Genomic DNA, 20,449 nt, shown 5'->3' with positions numbered 1-20,449 from the left:
GCGTCTTTGTCAGAAAGATGATGAGAATGTTTTGCTTTGATTGTGAAACGAATCTGCAGTTTTAATATTAAAAATATGCATTTTTTTTTTTTTAGGGTCTGGCTTAAAACTCATAGCTTAAACCTTTGGTACATTTTTGACTGAAAGTGCCATAAAAGTAATATTAAATAAATATTGGCATATTTTCTGAAAATTTCTCAAAAAACTTTTGTGATAAAAAATGAAATTTGTTGGCGATGTATCACATAAACATTTTGTTATTATCAGATTGAGTAAGATTATTAACATTTTATCGTTATATTTATCCAGGCCTTTAATATAATCTATTAATAATGGCAAAACAAAAGGCTTTATTTGAAGACAATAGTTTTAAGCTGGATCTATATTTCTTATTTGGTCTGCAAGTTATTTTGTTTTTATTTCATTCTAATTGTCTCTCGTTTAATGTTCTGTGTCATTTCTTGATATTTATTTTACATTACCTTATTTAATAAATACAGTAAACACTTTACATTATTTCCCAAGATGGTGGTATTGGGAACAATAAATTTGATATGTTTTTGTATGTGTGGAAAGCCTGTGTCTATGTCTGTGCCTATTTTCTAGACCCTACTAATTAACAATAAAGTGTTATCAATTGTCTCTAATATTTAATTATCACCAACCTACATATCAGGCTCACATGCCAGTGTTTTACAAATTTAATATTTCACAACGTTACCAATGGAGTGTTTAACAATAACAAACTTTATTATCCATTATCATTTACAAAATACAACCTAATTAAAATGTCATAAAAACATGTTGCTTGCATTTTTTATTTAAATGTAATTTATTGCATTTGTAGATTGTATATGAAATTGTAAATTAAGATACAAAATTTGCCAGAATGATAGTAAAAGCAGTAGAAATGGGCATAATATTGTGTTGTAATCTAAATCTAAAGCCAACTCTACTGTACATTCCTCGTGCAGTTTAAAGTATGGACGTTAGATGACGCCAGAGGATGGCATGAAGGATGTAAACCAAGAGTACCTGCCCTTTAAAGAAAAACTGATGAAAGTCAGGATTTAAACGTAAGAGTTATGAAGAAATGAATATTTACTTTTGTTAGTGAGCTGTATAAGAACAGTCACAACATTGCAAACAACGATTCGTTATGAGCTACTCATTAGTGATTCTATAACACACGTGACACGCTCACGCAAAGTTTAACCTTTGCCTGAGTCTTCATGGCTTCTGGTAAAATATACTGAATGAATTGCATGGAAGTGCATAAAACCATAGATCTTTATCTTGAGGTACATATTTCAACACTGTATTTCACTGATGTCCTGTTAAAAACGATGAATTCCTTGAAATCCACCAATAAACATTCAAGTATAAACATGAAACATTAATTGTAACATACTAGCATTTAATACACACAGACTTAACTGAATTTCAGGGGTGTGTCCACCTCGAGACCTTGCTGGGAATGAAACCGTGATGCCTAAATCACCTTAAGTGCACTTGCTTATACAACCCTTCTTCTTCCTTTTGGAAGCAGCATTGGTAATCTGAGCAGATTAGGATCAGCTGTGTCTTCTTAATCCCACCACGATTAAAATAGGATTAGAACTCATCTCCTGGCCTCTGTATCACAGTAACTGCTCAGTGGCACTGACGCTCTCTGTCTTTCTGTCCCATCGAGCAAAGGCACAGCAATAGGGGTCACTGTGTTTTGAACTCTCGTAAATGTCACAGCAATATGGTGTTGCTCACATTGACAAATTCTACACACATTAGATAAAATGAATGCCCATAATTCAACAGCATAAAAGTGTACGTTTGAAATGAAGAGACACCACGTAAGATAATTTTGTAAGGTATTGGCCGCCCAGTAACGGTTTGGTTTAGTGAGTCATGTAAGCCATGTGTAAAACACAAATAGGTCTGAATTTGTACAGTTATTTATGCACTATATATAGTGAGCATTGCATTAGCAGTGCAAAAGGTTGTGGGTTTGATTGCCAGGGAACACACATACTGGTAAACAAAAAAAAAAGTATATCCTTTGCACTTTACTTTGCATTCAGGATAAATCCCTTTGGATAAAAGTGTCTAAATGCTAAGTGCTAAATGCATTAATGTAAATATATATAATGTAAAAAGTCCTAGAAGTTCCTGTGTGAACATCACATTTGTGTATATTTTACCTAATATATATATGTATATATATGTGTGTGTGAATATATATATATATATATATATATATATATATATATATATACATATATATATATATATATATATATATATATATATATATATATATACATTCATAATAAAGCATGCCCTAGTTTTATCTTATTAAAAATACATCTGTGGTTAATGGAGGGTGTACTGCTCTTCTGCTCAAATGAATCTGATTTGCGTTATACTTATGATATCAGAGCAGATCTTTCATTTAACAAAGCCCAATAACAGTAATAAGAAAGTCTTACATAGAGTATAAGAAAAATTATGTCGCGAGTAAGCGTTTTTGCTGATGAAGCAACCGGGCCTTTTTCTTCACTTACAGACATGACGCAAACACAAGTGGACGAGTGACATAAACACAAAATTTCACATCAAATCCGACTAGACAGCTCAAATTTGAGTTGGTTTTCCGTATTGAATCGGGGTAAGCCAAGAAAACAGTTTTAGCACTTATTTTTAAAGTACTATTAACTAGTTTGTTTAGTATCCTATTTCATGTGTGTCTTTGTATAGATAACACTGTGTATATGAATAGTGGCCATGGTTACTAAAAAGACAACTGTGACATCAAATAGTGTTATAATAATGATCAATTGAAGTATTAAACAAATATTTGTAGTTAAATAAGAATAATATATTAAAGTTTTGTTTATATACAGTACCATCCCAATACAGTGACTAAATGTAACAGTAGTGTCATTATAGTGCATTATGGTTCTCCAGAGCATCAAGAACCGCAGGAGGAGGATCTTTCACCCTGCAGAACACAGTTAGCCTCAGGTCAGATGTGTTTGCACACTCTACATGATTTTCCACAGAAGTGCAAGTACCAGACTTCTGGCCCATTTCCTGGAAGATTGTGTGGTTGATTGGAGGTGGAATTAGGCAATAGTTAAGCTGAAATGTCCTCTATGCAGGGCAGGGTCAGGTTCAGCTGCATCCAGCATGCTGCGCTCACATGCTATTTAAAGCCCAGCGAAAGCTGTGGCCTTACGGGCCTAATCTTCTCTTCACAAAGATGCATTAATCTATGTTTTCAATCTATGGGGCTGGATGGCAGCTTTAGGTCCTGCAAGAGTGGGATGATCTCCCTTCAAACCTGATGTGATGAGATTATAAAATATATGAGTATGGGAAAATATGTAATTTTATTTTGATTTGTTTTTAGTGTGTTCAACCGTCTCTAGCATACTCATTCTGAAATAATGATACATTATTTAATAATAATGTCTGTGTTCAATCAGAGCATAACGTGTCTTTTCAAGTGGAATACGAGTAGTTGACATACTTTTTTAACTTGTGTGACCAGGTACAGTTTCCTGTAAACATTCATATAAATTTGAACATAAAATCTTGATCATGATTAAAAAACAAAAACGCATTGACGCATTATGTATTCCTTACACTATTGCAGGTTGTGTACTGTACCCAACTTGTCAAGGGCAGAACAAGTAGATAAGGGATGGGGCAAGGAAGGAGAGAGTGAGACGGGGGAGGGAGGAAAGATCAGACCTCCCCTTTAACCTGTGTCAGCAGTAGCAGCATTCTTGATCCATGACAGTGAAACAGCAAGTGCTTGGTGTCCATAAGTCTGTGGATTCATCTGGAGGATTCACCATCCACAGTAAACTACCAGATGCAAAGGTAAATTCATTCATTCTGTAGCATATTCTGACATTCTATGTGTTTTCTTGTGTTTCTATTTTTAGTATTTATTGATAAATCATTTCCATGTAAGTGTATTAGATATATAAGCCAAATCTCATGCATTGCAAAGAAAGTCAGAAGGTGAATCTTTTCAGTTAATCAAAAATTAATTATTTATCCATTTCAACTTCTAGAAATATATCTCAAAATCAAGGTGACCGTTGCAAATGGTGTTCATTTACTATACATGTGCATTCAACTGGTTACTGATTTCTAAATGTTCCTATCATGCAGATGTGATCACTGGTAATAAATATATTTAAGTGTGTGTGATACAGTATATGTGCTGAGATATACTGTGAGTCGGGGTAAAAGTAAAGGCCGTGTAAATCAGGATAACAGTGGCCTATAGATCCGATTAAATCTTTGACAGATGGACTCTTCAGAGGAAGAGTTTTAAAAATGTAAATATATAAAAAAGCAGTTTCTGTGCTTGAATATATATATATATATATATATATATATATATATATATATATTCTCGGTCTGTGCAATAAATTATATGGATATAAATAAATTATATGGATATATGGATATAAATAAATATATGCACAAATACCATGCATAACTTGTAGAGAAGTTAAAATATTTGATGTTAAAACATTTATTTAGTTAGTTTTGACTGTAAATTCTGATTGGATGAGCCATGTTTGGAACCATATAATAGCCAATATTATATAGCCAATACAGTAAGCACATATTGCTTGCCAAAGCATTTAAAGACATCAGTCTCTCTACAGAACTATATTATTTGGTGGCTTAATTTGATTATTTTAAATAATAAATGTATTTTGTTATGGACATTTTAATGTTTTATATGAGAAATAAGCAATGCAAAACCCATAGATTAGTGGTTTAATATAATGATATGTGTGAATGAATTATTGCTGTATCATTACTGTGATTGTATGGATTGTGTAAGATGTCTGCCAGATTACAGTGATTATGTATTGGTTTAGACACTTTAGCACATGTCCTCCTAAAACCTATACATGCCAGATCAGAACAAATCTGGCTCTCTTTAGAGCTGTGCACTTGGTCATCTTATGGAACCGGTCAGTTATATTTAGATATTGGGCCATTGTACACTACGGAGCCCAGTTGTTAGAAATGATAGCTGTAACTCACTTTATTCAATCATATCATTCAGTGATTTAGGCTATTGTAGATTGGTAATCATGTGTGAAATTCTCTTTTAGGACTCAAATGGTTACTTGTAAGCCTCCAAAAAAAAAAAAAAAAGAGAGAGAGAATGATAACTTTATGTTGTGAGGTGTCTAATATGATTTGATGTATCAGTGATCTAAAAAGATGTTATGTTTAGTCCAAATAAATATTTATCCTGTTAGGTAGTGATACAAAATGATAACATCTAGATAGAAGAGAAGTGAGAAGAGTCCGTTGCTGGTCCCCATTGACTTCCATATTATGAAAAAAAAGTCAATGGGGACCAGCAACTCAAGGTGAACTATCCCTTTAAGCTCCTCTGTTGCTTTGGTAACATAGTCCAGTTGTCACACTGATTAGACCTCCAGCTCAATGACACTATTATGCTGGAAAGGAGAGCATGTTATGTGTGCCATCCAAAATCACAGCATCTGTCATTGCCCTTAACTTTTCCGATTAATCACAACCTAATCACCGATTAGTGAGCCTGTAGTCATAATGACTGAGAGTGTTTGCTGAAGTGATAAGTTCTGCTAGATAAAATGTCTTCCGCACAATGACTGTATGTGAATATTTTTTTTCTGTTTGTTTTAATCATAGACATTATTATTATAATTAATATCATTATAATTAATTGTATAATTCATTTATAATAAAGGAAAGAATAATAATAATTATTATATTTAATATTTTTATTTTATATTATTTATTTATTTTCTAAAATTGTTTGGTTACCAACATTATATATATATATATATATATATATATATATATATATATATATTAGCAGAAAAAAGAAAGGTTTGGAACACCATGATAACAGAATTATCATTTTTGGTTGAACTATCTCTTTAATGATAGTATTAAGCAGAAGTCATCAGTGCTGCTTTAAATCAACAATCAACAGCCATAAGGAACAGGTGTGGGATCAGGTTGCAGCAAGCTGACTGAGAGTCAGCTACTGGATTGGCTGAGGAAAGCATCTGTTATGTTAATCCTACTTACATGAAGTAGGATAAAAAAATAAAATGAATATTCATGCCATTTAGCCATACTGAAATGTGATATTTTGTCATTTTTCTCAGTTATGTTTGTTTTAATCCAAAATTTGTAAGGCACAACAGAATTTTAAAAGGCAAATCTATTCTGATCCAGAGAATTCTAAACTTTTTCTCACTCTTGTGATATGTTGTGTTTCAGTGATTATTATGAGGAAGCCTTTAGAGACTCTGGACCCTGCGAGGAATCGGGGAGTACATTGTTCCTGTCAGGTTTAAGTAGAGTTGGCCTGTAACCATGCCCGGGGCTCCATAGATTTCAGACCACCAGACCCCCAAGCTGCCCATCAAACATGGATCCCATATTCCCCAGCATCAAATTGGGGTCAGATTGCACACGTTTGGAGCAGAACAGCAAGCGTCACCGACTGCAGCATGTCAGGAGGAAACTACGTCCTTCACGGATTTTTGGTTTTATCCTGAGCATCTCTGCCCTCACATTGTTCATGTCTTGGAGTGCCTTTACCTTCACTTTGGGCCCATTCCCAAGATGGGCGCCACTCACTTCTCTCACCAACCACGAGGGACTTGCAGAACCAGTGCCACACAGAACTGTCCTATCTTCTCACGAAGAGCACAATGTTTCAGCAGATATGCCCATCGCTATGGCCTCGTCAGGAGAGCACAACCAGGGAGATTATCCCGAGGATCTGTTCACACTGGAGGAGAGGAGGCAAGGTGCAGTTGTGCTGCATATGTTCGGCATGATGTACATGTTCATTGCCCTCGCTATCGTCTGTGATGAGTTTTTCGTCCCCGCCCTCACCGTGATCACAGAAAAACTGCAGATCTCGGATGATGTAGCGGGTGCCACCTTCATGGCCGCTGGAGGCTCTGCCCCCGAGCTCTTCACCTCTGTGATAGGTGTGTTCATCTCACACAGCAATGTGGGCATCGGGACCATCGTGGGTTCTGCTGTCTTCAACATCTTGTTCGTGATCGGGATGTGTGCTCTCTTTTCACGTGAGATTCTCCACCTCACCTGGTGGCCTCTGTTCAGAGACGTCACCTTTTATATCATTGGACTAATTATGCTTATCGTTTTCTTCCTGGATAACTACATAACTTATGTTGAGAGCATTGGACTGTTACTCTGTTACGCTAGCTATGTCACGTTCATGAAGTACAATGCGACTGTAGAGACTATAATCAAGACTAAATTACTCAGGAATCAAGTGGACGACATTGAAGCTCCTCCTAAGGTGAGTCGCATTATTCCAGATGAGATCTGCTTCCCAGGTCAAAGGTGGAATTCTCCTTCATGCCTCCTTCCATTCCTGATAGAAATCAGTATATCACTGTGGTTTCAACCGGGAGGCCCTCAACATATTTCCAAGAGTGCTGTAGGACTTGTACTTTATAAAATAATTAATATAATATATACATTGATATTCTATATTTATTATTATTAATAGAAGTAGTAGTAAATAATATTTAATATTAATATATATTTTGATTGTCTAGATTAATTTCAAATGCACAAACAATTAATATGTAGTGTCAACACAACACTCCCAGTTTAATTTTTTCATTTACATTAAGTATATAGACTGAAAAGAGTGAAAATTAGGTGAATTTACATTTGCACTCATCCTCTGATGACTTAAAAAGACATGACGACATTTCTGGTATGTGAACGTAGTGAGCAGCTGATGCCCACCGGTTTTTATTGTGCATTTTGGGAATTTTTAGTGGTCTTGAGCACTTATAACCGAACAAGGGAGCTGATTGCAACAACAGCGGAAGCAGAACCCAACTGTTGGCTAAGAATCAGCGTTCCCGATGAAAAGAACACAGACAGTTTTATCACCTCTCTGAGCTGGATTAGGCATTATATCAGGTGTCACCTGGACAGAGCAGACAACACTCCTCTGAGTACACAATCAGCTGAGTAAGACTAGAACCCCTGCGGTACAGACAAAGACGGACAACAGAAAGAGACCGCAAAAGTAGAAAAATGAGGATGTAAAGGAAGAAAGTTGTTCAAATCTTTTACTTATCTTTTTGCTGAAATCTATCTTTCAGCAACCAGATATCTCAAGAGGGACAGATATCTATTTTTGTCTTTTCCTGGCACAGTTAGCCTTTTGTTTTTAAAGGGAACCCTGGGTTTTAAAGTTTGTTTAGTTCACTTCCAGAATAGAAAATTCCTGATAATTTACTCACCCCAATCATAGAAGGTTTATGTCTTACTGTTTTCATTTACAAAAAAAATTACGGTTTTTGAGGAAAACATTAATGGACTTAAATGGTGGCCAATGGGTTGAAGGTCCAAAGTGCAGTTTCAGTACAGCTTCAAAGGGCTCTACACAATCCCAGCCAAGACTAAGGGTCTAATCTAGTGAAACAATCGGTCATTTAAAAAAAAAAAAAAAAAAAAAAAAGTTTATACTGTTTAACCACAAATGCTAATCTTATAAGATTACACTAGCTCCGTGATGTGTGTAATGCATGACATAATCACACTGGAAAGGTAACACGGTTAGCTCTTCGTCTGTGTACTCCGGTTCAAAAGATAGGGTAGGGTGAAAACATCTCATTAGGACCTTCAACCCATTGAAGTCTATTATAATTCAAAATACATGTATAAAACAAGGTGGATTTTTTAAAATAACGTAAATGTTTCATGGGTTTTCTACTTCATATTTCAGGAAGAGGCATCATATACGTTATATTAAGCCATACAAATCTTAATACCCGGGGTTCCTATTAAAATGTTCATTTGTGAGTCTTAGCCATGAATTTTGTCTTGTTTCCAAATGTAAATCATTTATACATTTTTTGAACAAAATAAATGCAGTTTAGAAGCAAAATCGCATAAATATATATTTAAATGAGAATTTGAGGTTTTAAGCATAAGCAAAAATTTTTTGTTACATTTACTTTTAAAACAAAATTTTGTTTTGAAAGAACAATAAAATATATTAATTGCAGTTTTGCTATTTTGTTGTAGAGATGTTTAGGTATTTGTACTGGGGGAAAAAAATAAAAATACTGATTAGGATTAGGAAGTGCTAAAAAATGGTGGATTCTTAAGATCCATAATAACTGTTCACTTAACTGTTTAATGTGTGTGTGTGTGTGTGTGTGTGTCCATTATAGGACAAACACCAAAAACAACAACTGTGTGAACATTTTAGAAGTTATTTCTCTATCAAACAAAGCGTTATTCATAAGCATAGATCTGACAGGCACAAAGAACATAACTGTACAGTATTTGCAGCATATGAGTATTATATTTCCATCATCTCTCAGTTATCTCATAATTTATTTATAATAAATCTTTGATGAAAACTTACAGTGACCCCGAAAATTTATTTAGACAAATTAGCACATGTATGAATGGCATTGCACTGGATAAAATTTGACAAAACATTAAACCAAGTGGCACACTTTTCATTCAAACTTTTCAAAAAGACACTTGTGCAAATCAGATACAAGGAAAATAAGTATTCAGACACTTTCTGGTTGTCAGACATTAATAAAATGACCTTGGGTCCAATTGGTTGAAAGCTAAAAAAAATAAAAAAAATAAAATAGCGAAATGTTGAAATTTTTAAGCATGACTTTTTCTGCCCAAAAGTGTCTCAATTAGGTATCGGTTTAGTGGTATTATGTATTGTTGATATTTTAAGAGGCCCATATGAAGCCAGTTAAATCTGTCCAACCTCCTGTGTTCCATTCAGACAGCTGGAGACGGATTTGGTTTTTGCAGTTTGTCCTGTAACACAGGTGAATCAGTGGACCATGCTGTTTTGATAGGCTTCTAATTGATGCACCAGGGGCATGTACATTACTTTTGATCACCATTACTAGCATGTTACCTATTTAAACCCGCATTCATTAGTCTTAGATTGCTCTTTGCTGTTTGATTGCTTTTTTGGATTGTCACCTCAGTACATTGGGAAATATGATTCCAGATAGCTTGTAAAAATGTTCAATATTTCGTAAATGTCCCACGTTTCATTCAGAATTGATTTAACACAACTAAATAGATATCCTTTTCATGCAAACAAATGGGTGTAGGAGAAGACATTATAGAGCACATTACATTGGATTGTCACCATTCTGGATTGAAATAAAAAATGGCTTGATATAAAGAGAGACTTCTTAAATTGAAATGAACAGTGGTAGAGACGGGGGTTGGTGTTGGGAGGTTGGTACATGTGCTCTTTGCTCCTTTAGCCGAAGCTCGGGCTAATCCAATAAGATGTGATCCTTTTAGTGCTGCTAAGTATAGACAGGTGTCCTGTTCTTTTTAAACCTGTACTCAGATATAGAGTATTGTGGGAAATTCTTCAGGTTTTTTGAATCACGTTGTCAGATACATTTCCGCATTAAGATCTTTGTGTAATTTAGTGTTTAATGTAGATTTCAGAAACATGGTGGATAACTTTATTTCTGCTTACAGTTTATGACTCCTAACCTGAAATCCTTTGTAATCCCAAATCAACTGCTTAGAAGGGGTGACGCCAACCCAAAAAGGCTCTTAGTGCTTAGGGATGTGACCTGCCTTCTGAAGTAGACTTTTGAGGGAATATTGAACATTACAACAATACTTTTCACTATCTGTCCAGCAATAGAGACTTTCCTCTGACACTTTTTGAATTATAAATTACTCAGTGCTGCTCGCTATATGGATAGTTAACAGCAAATTAAGAGCAAATTTGGATATGACTTTTAAGTGATAAAGCAGATGTTCATCCGTAATATACTTTTATATTTTATTGTTACTGTGGCTCAAGTGGTAGAGCATTGCGTCGATTGGTTCGATTCCCAGGGAACACATGCTAGGTAAAAAGTGTTAGCCTGAATGCACTGTAGGTCGCTTTGCATAAAAGTGTCTGCTAAATGCATAAATAAATATAAATACTTAAAGTTCCTAGTACTTAATGTCATACTAGTGTACATAATAAAAACCGTTTCTGGAAAGGAAAACTGAAGAAATTCCCTTAAGAAGTACTTGGAAGATGAACTAGACTCTAAATTTTACTTACTTAAGATCTTTTCTTCTGTATTGTGATGTATATCAAAGTAAAATGGATTATCAAAAATAATAATAATAATATCCCACCTATTAAAAGTAACTGAATTAAGAAACTTAGACTTTCTAGTTTGTAATATGTAAATCTGTGCTGGCATATTTCAAAGGATATTTATGAAAAGTAAAGAGGTGAGAGTGTGAGAACCTGGTGTCATGTGTTGTGTGAGTTAATTTGTGAATCCTTAAATGCCTCTGTCTCTAAAATTGTCTCTGTATCTAAACCTGTCACCTTAAGCCTCTTTAGTGTATTTGCCTGCGTTCTGGTTAACTACAGGACCCTTGCTAAGACACACTGTAGAGGCAATTCAAGTTCCCAGATGACCCATATGATTAAACCTGGAATGATGTACACAGGATTTATGACTAGTTTTATTTTAAACTTGTCTGTCTGTCTGTGTTTTGCATGGATGGTGTTCAAATACATTCAAATACACAGCTTGATGTTCAATTGGATATTTTGCTGGATTCATTTAAAAGAAAGATGATTCAGCATCATCAGTCTCTGTAACATCATGCTGAATTATCTTCATTAGTATCATGATGTATCACATTAGTATCTCGATGCTTTTGTGACTCTATTTATCTAATTTTATACTGTTTGATTTTTATTTTTAACCAATGATGCAAAAGTCAGAATTTAGCATGATTGCTTAAAAATAACAAATTAATTAATATACTAAACTTTTCCCTTAAGAATTAATTAGTCATTTCACAGTGTAGAAGTTCCTGTATGTCCATTTTCTTTACATTCTATAGTTAGTACTGTAATGGTGTCATTGTGAGAATCCAGCATGCTAATTGGTCCAACTAATTGCTAAACTATTAGTCTACAAAGTTCATTAGCTACATCTGTCTTGTTTAAGGGTACAAATCAAACGAGACGACAAAGTTATATAGGATTTGGTAAATATGCTCTGGCTTTGCACTGCTGGAAAAATTTCTGTAGTTTCCATCCTCCCCCCACAATCAATTCTTAGTCATGCAAAAAGTGTAGAATTTAAGGTTAAGAATCACAAGGTCAGTTGTTTATTTTCTAATATTTTCACATGATGTTGATAGGTTAGATTTTAAGCTATTGAGTAGTGTGTGCATGCCTGGTGAAACATCTGTAATAAATTATTAATATTTTTTTTTTGCAACACATATGGTAGTTCTCCAGAGTCCAGACAACTGAAGGTCAAAACAAAATCGGTCCTAATCCCGCACCCAATCTTTTTCTGGGTCTTTTGGCTTGAGTTTATGGTCTTGGTTAGTGCTATAATATCTCTTCTGATAACTCAAATGATCAATGCCAGGTTCAAATCACCAGTGTGCCCTTGAGGAGGCTATTCTGTATGTTACTATACTGTATATAGCTAACATTTCATTATATTATGGTAGATGCTTTACTAGTCACCAAATCTTTTGTGGAGGGCTCTTAAAAGCATAAAATGGACTAGTTGCTAGCCAAGTGGTGTGGTGCCATAAGCCCATCAGTATTGTAATTTACCTGCAACTCCCGATTGACTTGTGGCTCAAGTGATTGACAAAAAGTGTGGCAAAAGATGGATGAATGGAAAGCTCCAAAGGGGCCAGTCCCTGCAATACCTGTCCTACTCTGTCAAATAAATGCAGTTAAAAATGGCATCACCTCAGTTCTTTTATCTCTTTAACTCTTTGCTTTAAACACTTGTAGTTTAACTGATCTTGATTTAGCTTTTATCTTTGAAAGTCTGGTTTTAAGGTCTTGGGTTTAGTCTCATTGAGTCCAAATTTTGACCGTTTGGTGCTTAATGTTTAAAGGATGTTCACATTATTTTCATTTAATGAGTTCTATAACATGACAGTATTGCATCTGCATTAAAACGCCAATGATGGTAGTAAAATGTAACAGTAAGAAATGGTTTTTCAAAGATTAATAAAACAAGAGTATTGGAACACTATTTAAGTCTTTCTGCCTGAAAATTTCACATTTGTTTCAATGTTATTGTCATTTCTTTGCAATTATTTGTGAAATTTACAAGCAATTTCTGAGGGAAAACAGCTTTTTCCCTTTATAGTAGTTTCGGTAACTACAGTATATCATTTTAAAAACTGTAAGACAATAGTGCAGTCCACACCACAACTACAGGAATAAAATTTCAACAATATAATTTTATTTATAATAATAAAATCATATTGTTGTAATTATTCAAAAAGTATAATTTTGTTTTGCTTTAAAAATGTATATTAATTGTAAAAATTAATGATGGATTCAAATCATAATGGTTTCACCTTTCCTCGTAAGTTTTAGTTCAACAGTTTTGTTTAACACCTTGCATACAGCTATTATTCTATTCTTAAAGACATATTTGAGATTTGTAGGGCAGATTTTGTAAGGAGTGATTTCATCTTTTACCTTCAGTGGTTTCTTAGAAACTGTAATTGATGGTATTTGGAAGGTGGGTCAAAATTCTATGATTGGCTTTTCTATACAGTACTTAAGAAGTGCTATTTAGAGCCATGTAGAAGCAGCAAACCAGAACTACTAGGCCTTAGCTGTGCTGTGTAACAGCTTAACATGTTCTTGGTTACCTGCATGTTGGGGACAGATTGAGCTGATCTTTTTTCAAGCTGGCCTTGAAAATCCCCTTGTCTTTGTTAAACTCCCACTCTACACATAAAAAAGGCAAAAATTTATATTAAGCAAATTCACATTAAATTCATCAAGAGTGACAGTAAATACATTCATAATGTTACAAAATATTTCTATTTCAATTATTTTTCTGCATTTATAATAATAAGAAATGTTTCTTGAGCACCAAATCAGCATATTTGAAACATGTGACACTGAAGATTAGAGTAATGATGCTGAAAACTGATAACTCCGCTTTGCTATTACAGGAATAGATTACATTAAAATATATTAAAACACAAAACAGCTATTGTAATCATTTTTGACAATATTACTGTATTTTTTTAATAAAAAATGATAATAATTGCAGCCTTCGTGCCATAACAGAATCTAGAGAATCAAGTGTGTGTATCCTTCAACAGGCACTTTAGTTGTGATAAAACAGTTACTGTCCACTTGGTTTGAAACTTGCAGCCTGTATTTTCTGTTAACCACTAGGTGAAATCCATCGTCTATGGAACTAAGTGACTGATTTGTGCTTTGTAATCAGATGTGTTGTTGCTGTACTTTCCAGTACTTTTTGAACTTCTTTAAAAATGCTTTTTAGAAGTTGTGTTTTAAGGTGTGGGTTAATTTTAAGAATATCCCAAGCTTTTTTATTTATTTATTTTTTTCCAGTAATTTAAATGTAATTTTACTTTTTATAGAATTCACTGAGTTTTGCTTCTCTCATTTTTTCTCAAGGTTATCAGTGCAGCAGATGATGAAAATAAACTTTCGGTAAGCATCATCAGGAACCTACAGTGCTCTCTTATCAGCATTATATATGTAATGATATATCAAAATGCATTTCTTCTTTTTTTCCCTATAGGCTAAACCCCGCCTCCAGAGAGGAGGAAGCTCCGCCTCCCTCCACAACACCCTCATGAGAAACAGCATCTTCCAGCTAATGATCCACACACTCGATCCTCTCAGTGACGGTAATGTGCAAATACAAACACTCCAAATTTACAAATACTCTCACATTGACTTGCTAATAGACAGATTTGTGAAGTCTTATTAATAAAATATGTTAAATATTCCAGGGAAGTTCAAGGAAAAGGCATCGATTCTGCACAAGATCGCAAGAAAAAAGGAACAAGATGAGGCCAATGGTGTTGGTAAGTTTGAATATTTTGTGTAACAGCATTCCTTACCAATTTTACTTCTGTAATGTGACATATTTCTGTGCAAAATCGGGATAACTGCTGTAAGATTGGACTATTATCCACTGAAAAGTGGCTTTTCCATTCCAACACTGTTTGCAAAAGCTGAACAGGTGAAAAGGAATGGATTTTCTAATGAGGACCCTCTAAAAGTTATATTATAAAAATTATAATTATAAAGACAAAGTTTTTTCTTTGGAGATGTCATATCTATATTTCCTGCTGTCTAATTACTACAGCCACATAAACACTTACTATTTACTTTTATCACAAGCATTTAAAATCCGATGATAGTGCTGGGCTTTATGAGGATTTCAGTGCTTAAATCACATCATTACATAAGTTTTTTTTTTTGTTTTGTTTTTTTAGTTGACAAGAATTTTCCCAACAGTACTAATGTGGAGGTAGAAGTCACTCCACCCATGAATGGCAGTGCTGGAGCTGAGGTGATGTTGCAACACAACTAGATCAACTTGATATATTCAAATACACTGGAAATATTAAAACATCAAAGGCAACTGACTGACATCGTGTTATTATGGTTCTTATCTCAAAGGCTGAGGAGGACGACGATGAAGACCAGCCTCTGAGCTTGGCTTGGCCGGACACAGCAAGGAAGCGAGCAACATACGTCCTCATCTTTCCCATCGTATTTCCATTGTGGCTGTCACTGCCGGATGTCCGCAGAGATGTACGATTGAGTTTTTCTTGTTGTTTTTTTTTACATTTGTAAAACTGACTTCTGACATATTTAATTCAGATCTTGCCATTGTCACAACTTTGTGTAATTGTCAAGTCATCTTTAATTATGTAAAGCACTTTATACAATAGAAACTGTTTCAAAGTAGCTTGACTTCATCAAATATTAGACAAATCCAAACTTTACTGTAAAGCAGCTCTAACAAGACAATAGTGAAATTATTCAGCTCAAGTTAGTTCATTATGAAACAAGTTCAATTCAGTGATTAGCAGCCTGTTATTTGTAGCTTAATGTTAATTCAGGTTAGTTCAATAACAGTGTCAATGAACAATTTGAACAAAGTGTCTTTTAAAGCCCAGTTTCAGGCTGTGGAAACAAACAGTGTTTTGTGTTTTTTTAATATTTGAATAGCATGATATCTCTTCCTTATTATTCCCTCTATCCTCTCTTGTTCCACAGACATCAAAAAAGTTCTTTCCGGTTACATTTTTGGGATCTATTAGTTGGATTGCTGTTTTCTCTTACCTGATGGTGTGGTGGGCTCATCAGGTACCTCATCTTCACCAATAGCACACACACACACACACACACACACACACACACACACACACACACACACACACCAGTTTCACACGCTTTTCTGTTATATTGCATTTTTTTCATCAATGTTTTTATGTTACTGTTCTGCTCTGAAATTATGTATACTGTAGTTGATACTGTATGTCCAAAAAAACCACAAAGAACTGTGAGAGAAAGAGGAGTGTTTTCTTCAGTGTGAGGTAGTCATAGGTGAAGGTTGATCTCTACTTATAACACTGCTGTAAATCTGTAACTCTGCACATTCACAACCAGCCAAATCCCAAAGCCAATAAGCTATTCTTGTCTTTTCCCTTAGAGGCAACTGTTCTTTAGCTCTGCAATAGCTCCCTCTGTAGAAACTCATCTAAACCCATTGCAGTCAGATGTTTTAGGTTTTCCATAATACATCTGACCCTGGACTTTTTGGATTGTACTGGATCAGATGATAAACCTGAGCTGTTATTTTGATTTTTTGAGAATTAGGCATATGCAATATTGGACCCACCGGTGGGTCCCCAGAGTTGATGTGGTTAAAAAGGTACCGCCATGGTACTTTGACATGATAACCTTACCAATACAGGATAAAATTACATTTGCATGTCTATGGTACCATGTCTAAAATTCAGCAGATTTACAACATTATTTTTTTTCATCTGTATATAAGGGCTGTTATTGTCATGTAAACCCCCCCAAAAAACGATTTAAATATTTTATTGTTAATTGAAAGATAACATTTTAGATTATAAACCTAAACTTAAAAAAGTAAAGTAAACTTAGTCACTTGCCTTCACTGTTTTTTTGTTTGTTTGTTTAGTTTTTGTTTTATAAAAAACTAAAACTGAAATAAAAAAGTAGATATTTAAAATAAAAATTACAAAAGCACATAAAAATAGACTAAAACTTGCAATTAAAATGAAAACTATAAATATTAAAATAAAAGCTAATTCAAAATACAAATAAGTGTTACTAAAGTATATAAATAAATATTTATGAGAAAACTTTTCACGCTCTTCAACCGTCCTCTGTCATCATGGATGGATTTTTCTAACCAAGCTCATCGCAGTGATTTCTTGGATTGCATCTTCGACAAAGTATCGATGTGATTTGGCTGAAGCAATGTGATTTTGTGATCTTAGGAGGCAAAATAATTTTACTGCCTACTTTTGCAGTGTTAATTTGCCCTTACAAAGATGTACCTTGGTAAACATAGTTCACACCAAAATGGTCTAAAATCATAATAAATTAATAGGATCTCCTTCCTACTGTTCATTGATGACAGCTGAGGCTAACACCAAGTTCAACACTGTTTTATCATGGTATTTTTGTACATTTTTGAGCACATTAAATCCCCAATGCAAATTTCTCCCATAGGTTGGTGAGACTATTGGAATCACAGAGGAGATTATGGGTTTGACTATTCTAGCGGCTGGTACCTCCATTCCTGATCTCATCACCAGTGTCATTGTTGCCCGGAAGGGTCTCGGCGACATGGCTGTCTCCAGCTCAGTCGGCTCCAACATATTTGACATCACTGTAGGGTGAGAGATCTTCATCATTAACACAATAATCATCATCTTATTTACGACCTACTTCTAAAACATCTCCCTGTGTCTGTTCCCCAGCTTGCCATTTCCATGGCTACTCTTTTCGCTCATGAACGACCTGACTTCAGTGGCCGTGAGCAGCAACGGCCTGTTCTGTGCCATCGTTCTGCTCTTCCTCATGCTCCTCTTCGTCATCATCTCCATCGCTGTGTGCAAGTGGAAGATGAGCAAGCTGCTTGGTTTCCTCATGTTCCTGCTCTACTTTGTGTTCCTGGTTGTCAGCGTAATGTTGGAGGACAAGATCATTATCTGCCCAGTCTCCATTTGATTTCTTTATCATGCACGCCGTTGTTCTTTTTCTGGGAACGGGCTCTTCTTTATAGCTCCGAAGGCACTCCAGGGCATCCGAATGATAACATGGGAGCTCGGCCGCAGCTGCGCTGTGGCATTGCTTCTTTATATCCACTGAAGTCTGAGTAGCAGGGCTTTCCAGCAGTAGTTTGTTATGGGAAAGTAGTGCATTATTCTGTATGCACTCTCCAAAGCAGTACATGGAGACTTGATGTACTGTAGATTTTAGACATTTTTAATATGCTGCATGAAGAGGCTGGACATAAAGAGCTAGGAGACACCACGTCCAATGAAGATGTGGACATCTATGGGGAATGTCTACAGACTCAGGAAAGGACCTTTGCTGCAAATATGCAATAATATATAAATCAAGATCTTGGTACTGTGCTTTAAAGCTCATGATATCATAAGCCTTGTGTTGCACAACAACTTGAAGAAACAAAGCTCCATATTTGTTTTGTCTAGACACTGGTCCTTTCTGGTTGTTACTTGAGCATTTTCATTCTGAGTATATCATATCATTTATTGAATAGACTTGTAGACATAGTCTTCAGAAGTCTACACTCAAAAAAAAAAATAATAATAATAATAATTAAGGACTAAATGTAGGATTTATGTATTTGAATAGCATATCAAATTTTCATCCATTTGGATTACACAGTTTTATCATTAAAAAAAAGTTACTTGAAATAAATGTTCACTGAAATTTCAGCTAGTTGCCAAAGCAAAATGTTTTACTTAATTTACTAATTAAAACTATTAAACTAAAAAACAATAATGAAAAAAATGTACAACATAAAAACTGAAAATGGTTCAAACTAATTTAATTTAGGGATAATAAAATGACACTGAAGCATTTTTGTCTGTCATTTGTAAATGAAGCAAACTGAAACAAGATTTCTGTAATAGTCCTAATGCATTTTATAGTACTAAATAATTGTACTATAAAAATACAGAATAACCAGTTATATATATTTATCAATAAATCCGATTTGTTTCAACCTCACATATTTTAACTAACTGAATATTGCTTGTTTCATAGCTATCCATATTTTAACCATGTCCTTACTTTTTTAATAGAATAAATGTAATTGTTTCCATGATGAACAGATTTATGCTGAGCTAAGCTATTTGAAATAAAAAAAATTAAATCAAATACTGTAATGCAATTATTTAATAGTCATACCTATGCCATGTTTGTGTGTTTTTTTTAGTGCAGAAATCTTACGTTTTTCTTTTCATTTATATTTGACTTACAAATATGCATACATTAAGTTTATTAGTTTATCTTAAGTCTGTGTAATCCAAGGGAAATTGTATATGCAATTTCAATACATAAGTCTTAAATTTAAGCGCAATTATTTGTTGAGTGTAGAACTGCAAATAATCAGTATACAACTCAAAAGATTTGGAGCACTCGTTTTATTTAATATAAGTAAACGCATTAATTGTTATTTGTAAATGCAATATTTTATATGTTTATTCTGTTTGGTGTGATTTGTTTGGCGAAATCCAATGAATGAATGAATAGTGCAAGACATTCTCGGCTTGCAGAGGAAAAACAGTTATCACTCTCTGTACACAATCAGTTATAGCAAAAGCTTCATTTCTTGTATCGTCTTCATCATCATGATCATCTGTCTAGACTATTTTACAGACTCTACTGTTATCAAAGCAGCCAGCTGGTGTCAGTGTGAGTAGATCTGTACGGCACACTTTGCAGTACTCTTTAATGAACAAACATCCCTTCCTGTATCTCTCATTCCTATCTTAAATAATTTTGGACGATGTGATGAAATTTGGAAGTGAAAGTGCTAAAGGAATGGAGCACCAAACAGCTTATTCTTAGTAAAACACATATGTATCTATCTATTCATAATTTCTGTGTATTTACATGAGTGATGGACAAAATAAAATTATTTCTAAACTTCCACTAAAGCAGTACTACTTGAAATATTTGTATTTATCAATTTCTTAATTTTAAGAAAACTTTGTTTTGTGATGTGAAACAACCTTTTGAGAAATTAATACTTTGGTCTTTCTTTGTGATTATAACATTTTACTAATACAATTTTATGTAATTGCCTACAAAATTATTGAAGAGAGTGGCCAAATTTGTGATGATATATTATTAATATTACATTAATAATAATAATAATTAAGAAGAAAAAGAGGAAATATCAGTTAAATTTGAGAAACACAAAAACAAATTTCAACTTGCAAGCTGATGAAACAAGTTATATATTTGTGAGTTACATTA

At 34.3% G+C, this 20,449-nt stretch overlaps 1 protein-coding gene across 1 annotated transcript; it reads left to right on the top strand.

Annotated features, from left to right (window-relative positions):
- The first annotated feature begins 3,706 nt into the window (after positions 1-3,706).
- On the top strand, positions 3,707-19,004 carry LOC132142299 (sodium/potassium/calcium exchanger 2-like). The gene is made up of 10 exons (XM_059552074.1): positions 3,707-3,885; positions 6,316-7,375; positions 14,555-14,590; positions 14,682-14,790; positions 14,896-14,970; positions 15,385-15,461; positions 15,572-15,706; positions 16,175-16,264; positions 17,666-17,832; positions 17,917-19,004. Exons 2-10 carry the CDS (start codon positions 6,467-6,469, stop codon positions 18,164-18,166), a joined length of 1,848 nt encoding a protein of 615 aa, XP_059408057.1. The 5' UTR covers positions 3,707-3,885; positions 6,316-6,466; the 3' UTR covers positions 18,167-19,004.
- The last annotated feature ends 1,445 nt before the right edge of the window (positions 19,005-20,449 follow it).

The sequence above is a fragment of the Carassius carassius genome, chromosome 6, assembly GCF_963082965.1.
Source record: "Carassius carassius chromosome 6, fCarCar2.1, whole genome shotgun sequence".
NCBI classification, from domain to species: Eukaryota; Metazoa; Chordata; class Actinopteri; order Cypriniformes; family Cyprinidae; genus Carassius; species Carassius carassius.
This window is presented reverse-complemented; position numbering and strand designations above follow the sequence as displayed.